The sequence below is a fragment of the Empidonax traillii genome, unplaced genomic scaffold, assembly GCF_003031625.1.
Source record: "Empidonax traillii isolate 1590-97213 ecotype Southwest subspecies unplaced genomic scaffold, ASM303162v1 scaffold17:size2698205, whole genome shotgun sequence".
Lineage (NCBI taxonomy): Eukaryota > Metazoa > Chordata > Aves > Passeriformes > Tyrannidae > Empidonax > Empidonax traillii.
The window spans coordinates 341,521-348,535 of NW_020955210.1; the positions used below are offsets into that span (position 1 = coordinate 341,521).

Consider the following 7,015-nt stretch of genomic DNA (forward strand, 5'->3'; position numbering starts at 1 on the left):
GACTAAAGGCTGACTACTATAGCAAGCGATAATAACTCCCACCCAGAAGTACTGCTGCAGTATGACTTTTGGCCCAGTTTTGAAGACATATAGAAAAACTAAAATGCATGTATAAATTGGACTCGTATAGGCATAAAGAACTATGAACATTACAAGATGTACTAACTACCATTACAAAACCAACCACAACATCAAACACGGTAGTGATGCTTCTAGTTTTAATCTTTACATGTAAGCACAGCTTTCTCATGGCTAATGTAAGAGAACGTTTGTTCTTATGATGCTGTTCCAAAAAAAAAAAAAAAAAAGGTACTTGCAGTTTTGCCTATGCCAAGGGTAGTGAAAAAGTAGAATCTGGGAGAAAGTCTCTATTTGTTCCTACACTACACATCTGTAAGAAGCCACACACCTTCATCAGTGGCCAAACAACCAGTCAATGCTTGTTCAACTGGGGAAGGTGTAAACTTCTCATGAAGTTGTAAAAAGAATAACTTTCCAAGCTATCAGAAGTTGACTCAAAAATAATTACAACTGTTGTCTATTCACTATTACTGTCAAACGTGAGCCAAGTAAGAATTTACAGGCTTGGGGTTTAAGGAAGTAATGTATAGCATATTAAGGACTTTAATTTACCAATATCAGAACAAATCCTCAATAATTTATTTTTCATAATGTCCAATTTAATATCAATCTGTTGACAAAGTTATGCTAATACTTGGAGGTCGCTGCTGATTAGGTGGTTTGCTTAAAATTGGAAGATCTGTTCTTTCTGTTCCATATATCAGTTTTTCCTCCTGAAGACTGCAAGCTGAAAACCTGTTTGCCTCCATACCAGAGACACCACCACGATTATTTGGAACTGTGACACCACTGACCTGTTCAAAGGATTTACTAAACACAGTAGTGGTCGTTCTGGCCAGACTATGACTGCCAGGCTTAGGCAGGGACTGGCTAGTTGTCAGTGTCAGTCTCTTCAGAGAGACAAGCTCTAGATTCTCACTCATGGCTCTCTGAGTTTGTTTTCGTGATAAGTGTTCTCTGCAGGTTTCTCCTTCTTTTTCTTTTCCTCCAGCTTTGATTCCTCCAGACCTTCGCTGGCTCTTCCCTAGAAGGTTCTTGCTGCTCGTGTTGCTGCTGTTAGATAGGGCAGACTGACTTGCACTAGAAGTAGCCCTAGAGTAAAACCCTTCATCAGTTTCAGATACCTCTATTAGTTCTTCTTCAATTCCTAAATCAGAATTACCTGCATGGTAGAAACAGAAATAAAGAATTAGCAATTGACTTCCTCACATTTACTGACTTTACATATTGCTCATTTTTTGATATTTACAAGCGTGAAGCCATAAAGCAATAGAGCAGAGTACAGAAGACAAAATACTTACCTATTCCACGACATTTTGGAATTAAGGTTCATTAGGATTAGAGTTACAGCAAATAATGCCACAAAAGCATGCCCCCAACCTCGTTTTGTTGTGATTTTAGGAAAAAAAAAAAAAGAAATGCGGACTTGTTAATTCATGCAGGAAGTTAGAAACTTAGAGATTAGAAGGTACCACACAGAACAAAAAAAAGGGTAAATCTTATTTTCAGCAAGTGATCCACTACATGATTTGGCAAAGCTTGTTAATTACAGAGGTATGTGATCAATGCCCCAGGACACCCATTACGGTATCTGCATGTTTAGCAACCCAAGAATGCTTTGGGACTGAAAGGTCACTTTCTGCATCACAGGTCTGGTAGTAGGAGTTTGAAACTCAAGCACAACATGAGATCTCCAGTACACCACGAAAGGTTGAATTTGGGAAGTCTGAGGTACTTTTCACATCCATTTTGATGGATTTTTCATACCATTGATCACTGGATTTTGAAAACTCTGTATATATGCTTAATAAATCCAAAGGTAGGTTGAGTCTCTGTGTATTTTCTCCAGATTAAATAAATCTAGTTGTAAGTATATCATCACTGTCTGTGGCACAGACGAAGCTGTGTGCAATACATGCAATTGTGTTATTACACATGCAAATATATTAACTGCATACTTTAATTCTTGAAACATGCAGCAGTGACCCTTTCAATCAACAGTGGTACCTTAGAGTGCAGCTACAAGTGCTCTGCTAAAACTGCACTCTGCCAGATGAGTTTATTCCATCCTCCATCATTTTTCTTACAGATTTTTGCCTCCTGATTTCTGGCATGCCTTTGCTGTCAGTTCTAGGATCTGTAGCTGTTTCCTGTACTCCCTGTAAATGCTGCACATCATTCTCTGCTAGTGCTCTGCTCTTTTCCCCATTCCCGGTCCTCTCTCCAGCCACACTTGTGACACTAATCTCAGGTATGATAAAGTTGCCCAATTCAGTAGCATCATTACCATTCTCTGGTTGTTCTAGAATTGAAGATGGATAAGAAAAAAACACAAAAGATGTCTGAAACAAAACATGAAACAAAAGCCGATACAGATGACTTAAGCATTATAAATTAAAGCAGATGTACACATATTAACCTCTTGTTAATTAGCAACATTAGCAAGTGTGGAATTTTGCTTTATTTCTAAAATTGCAGTCTTCAATCTTCCAGTTATTAGCCTGCACCACATAGTGTAAAGGCCCATGCTTGATCTTGCAAAATTGAAATTTTGGAGGGTCACGAGGCAGATTATCAGAAACCAAAGAACAGCCCATAATTCACTTTCATTAATATATTCTCTGTATCACCATGCTAAAGTGAAGCCTATTTTTACAATGAAATGGCATGTCAACTTCATGTATTATCAAGCAAGACCAGAAATTCTACACATACTATGTCATCATGTTGCACAGTGGTCAGCCCGAAAACTAACAGTGCCATGACTAAGCCAGCTCAAGCACACTTTGATTTCCATTTTCTTTCTTCATCTAAAAAATTTCTTTTCAATCAGAAAGATATTTCTGTATACCATGGAAAAACAAGTGAAGAAGAATGAGAACTGCACTATATGCTATATGATTATATATTCTGTATGTGTTATATGTGTATAATATATGCAAACACTGTGGCCACAAATTTGACAAGACTAGAAATGCACTGAAAGCACAGCTCAAAATAAAGCTCAACTGAATCCCTGTGTTTTATTCATAATGCAGCTCTTTCAGACCCAAGGATTAAGTAAGGACCACCCAGAGTATCCTACCAGTTTGCTACTGCACATGACAGAAGCTGTCAGTACAGACAACTAACTGGCAGTATGAAGTCCAAAACCAGATGAATTTACAATAAGATGATTTTTCAGTGGCGGCTCTACTGCTCTCTTAAGTGAAGGGGATCCTCTCTTCCTCCTGTCCCCTCACTGAGGACTCTTGTGCAGGCACAGTGTACTTCTAGGACAGGTGGGCTCCAGCATTGGGCTTTTTGCTGGCATTTGTGCTCTCTGCCCTGATCAGAACAGAGCCAGAAGGCTGGTAGGGATGGAGATTAGTGTTCCCTGGTGTAAGAGCTATTCCTGATTTTACCTGAAAAGTCTAAGTATGATGAGTCTTTCTAACTAATCAGTGACTAGAGAAAGTATCTATTTAACAAGTTGTACTATTCAAAGGAAATGGTATTAATAACTGCTGCTATTAGCCACTGATCTACCGACATTTGGTAAGAAACTCAAGTTAGAACTGTTTATTCTTTCTAACAGCACTTTCTTAAAAAGTCTTCTGCTGTCAACAACAAAGTAACAACTGAGCAATACAAACTGCAATAGTAATAACAATAAGTAAACAATAATGATAATAATAATAACACTACCGAATACAGGTTTTTTTTCTAAAAACACAGGAGCACAGAGAGAAGATCAATGTTCTCATTAGCCTCATTGTTCTAACTTCACTAGACTGAGGAACCTGTGCCTCTCCTGTGGCATCTTCAAATTCCTTCCTGCTATCCCAGAGAGAGGAGAGGACAGGACAGAGCTAAACTGTCAGTACCTTCCCCACCAAGGGCAGAAAAGCACTAATTATGCAATTCCAAAGAGAGAAGACTCAGTGTAGACAGCAGATAGCAGAAAAAGAGGTAGATTTTTTTTTTTGTTAAAGATGCTGTATAAAAGCAATAACCAGTTACTGCTATTTGGTGGTGTGCATTTCTAAATGTAACATCCTGCTGTGACACTGGCATTTTATCCATGACTGCTGCATTCCCACAGCTGTGGGAATAACAAAATAGCCATTACCATAATGAACTGAGGAAAAGAAACCCAGAAATTTAAGAGTTTTACTCATTATAATTATGTCTAATCTTTTAGGCAAGTGCTAGTAACTACTAATGAAAGGAAGTATACCTTTCTCTGAGTTTAACTCAACTATAGGAGGAACTTAATGAAAAAAACGGGATACTGGGTATCTCAATTCCCATCGACACCGTCTGCCATAGCATCCTGAGGCAGGATAAGACTACACAATCCATGTCCTTAATAGTAGCATACCCTCCTTCTTTTAAAACTTTCAAGAACACCTAAACCACACCTTCAGCTTCATGGTGCTTGGTTTTGAAGATAATACTGCTTCAACTCTGGGCAACTAGCCTTTGAGAGAGAGAGAGATATTAATACCCAGGGCACAAGGCAATGTAACAAAAGAGAAAACAAAGGACACTGCTAAATAGTGTAGAGACAAAACTGAAAAATTATGCCAGTTTGAATATTAATATAAATATGCCCACAGTAGCTGAAGAAAAATGCATTTGGAGTCACATTTCTGAAAGCTTTGAGTAGTACAACCGATCTTGATATATGCATTTTCTGATTACTAACTGCTAAGACTTAATTCAAAAGATATTTCAATCACAGTCTACCTTATTATTACAGTTGCCTAGATCATTTACCTCAGATTGCACAGGCAAACTGCCCATTTAGATTGCAATTCAATTTTAACCACCACAAGCTCAAGCTGCCCAACAGTGATAGCATTTTGAATTATTCACAAAAGTATCAAGCCTATATCCCAAAATTAACATTCATTCCCAATTCTTATAAGTTATAACAATTTCGGGAATTAATACTGTAAAAAAACCCAAAAATAAAGTAAGAAAATTCTCTCCATAGAGAGATTTCAAAGACTAATGTTTCTAAACATTGTGTACTACACAAAAGCTAATTTCTGCAGTGGGGAAAAAAGTAACGTCTTTCTTTGCTAGTTGATGTCTTTTTTCTTGTGTTATGTATCTTACCAATATCTGCTTAGCTCTTCTTAAGTCTGTTAAAATCAGAGTATTTCTCTTACACACACTACCTCTACACCAGAGGTTTTTCCCAAGCAACTCCTTTATATTAAAGTAAAATCTTCCAAACTGGCATAAAGAAAACACTGATAGGGCTTGTTTTTTTTTTGTTTTTTTCTCCTAGTTTCCATAAATAAACATTCACTTAAGTATTTATGTTCCTTACATGCTGTATGATTTTTCTGGTTTCCTCTATTTGTGAATGGAAATGGAGATGCCACTTAAGGCTTGAATTTAAACAAACTACAAAAAACTAATGCTAGATCAAAGAGTTAACATTGCTCTTTTTGAAGTTTTATAATTTATAGGCAATCCAAACCAATATCAATAAAAAATTTGTTGCTAAACAGCAACTAGTATCAACTCACTCTAAACACTACCCATTTGTGATTAGATTGATCCATTTCGCAAATCACCTTCACCTTTAGTACCTATCTTAGATGTCTATCTTCAAAATACAGATTTAATTTTAATAGTCCTTCTAAGTAACTGCTCTTAATGAACAACTTACAAGATTAAGTATCACAAGAAGATTCAATGTTAATTCAACTTTTATTCAAAACTGATTTCAGTCTAGAGTTCTAGCAAAGGCCGGCAAGATCTATACGAAACAGAGTTTTTTTAAAAGACAAGAGAAAAATAAAGCTCATGCTTCTCATCTGGAAATGTGATTCACTTTAGTTCTTCTGTTTATTTATTTTACACAAACAGCTAGTGATTGAAAATGTCTGCCCTTGCTTGCACAAGAGATACTTTGCTTCATCAGATCTCTCGGTTCACATAATGTAAAAGATCAAAATATTTTGATCTTTTACATTATTTGTCTCATTGGTTTCCTAATCCATTTATAATCATTTTTATTATACTGAAAATAAAAATAACCCCCCCGAAGACATTTTTCCCTTATACCATGAGAGAGAGGAGGTACAAGGCTTGTTATCTAATCTCTACCAACTCCAATATTTATTTTAATTCAAACAATCATCTGTTAGCACAAGTCTTGTTATTCTTTCTGCATGCTGACCCTGAAGATGTATTTCATATCTTTATTTCATCAAGAATTGTGGGGCAATGAATTAGGTTATTAGGAGTGTTGAAAATAGAAGACCATCCACTCTGACTTTAAACAGGCTCTTCAAGTCACAAACATAGCATTCCACCCCATTTCTGAGTTCAACTATTATTCTCATTTCCCTTTCACCTTACTGTTATCTGCTGCAGGGCACACTTGTCCCACTCATTTTTTTCTTGAACTTCACCAAGCACCACTCCCTGCCAGGAGGCAATAACTGTAAAAACTTCTAGATTTCTGTATTTCCTGAAAATTTTGCATTCTTATAAGGATGGCTGCAATACTGATTCTGTAACATTTTCGTCTCCTGTTTTTTCTCCTGTAAACACAAAGGGAATGTTCATTTTAATACATTTTGAATTTCTCTAGATGAACTAGCACTCAGTATATCCCTGAGTTGCCTTACCATCCACCACCTCATTTGGAAAAGACAGAACTACTCAAAAATAACTGCTAACAAAATTGCCAAGCCTCAGAGAGCATTTATCTATTTAAAAGCTGACCTATCACACACTTTTCTTGCATCTGATCCATAATCCATGCTTAATAACTGTAAGGTTGAAGAAAAATAAAATGGTCCTTAGCAGCCATGACATTTCAATTATGACTTGCTCCTAGATCTCACTAAAGACAGAAATGTTTTGCTCCTCAGCTTTGTCTGACAGTTTTAAGCAGCTTTTAATTAATCAAAGAGAAATTTGTTTA

General features: G+C 36.6%; 1 protein-coding gene across 7 annotated transcripts in view; it reads right to left on the reverse strand.

The window, feature by feature from the left end:
- Positions 1-293: 293 nt before the first annotated feature.
- Positions 294-7,015, reverse strand: part of FAM126A (family with sequence similarity 126 member A) — a 42,685-nt gene continuing 35,963 nt past the window's right edge. For 4 of the 7 annotated variants that reach the window (XM_027895761.1, XM_027895776.1, XM_027895785.1 and 1 more), the window contains exon 11: positions 294-1,243. In XM_027895761.1, the coding sequence (XP_027751562.1) occupies positions 687-1,243 (557 nt within the window). In that variant the 3' untranslated portion in view covers positions 294-686. Of the gene's footprint in view, positions 1,244-2,088; positions 2,384-6,179; positions 6,630-7,015 lie in introns of those variants that run through there. The other 3 variants (XM_027895794.1, XM_027895804.1, XM_027895811.1) reach the window with 3 other exon arrangements.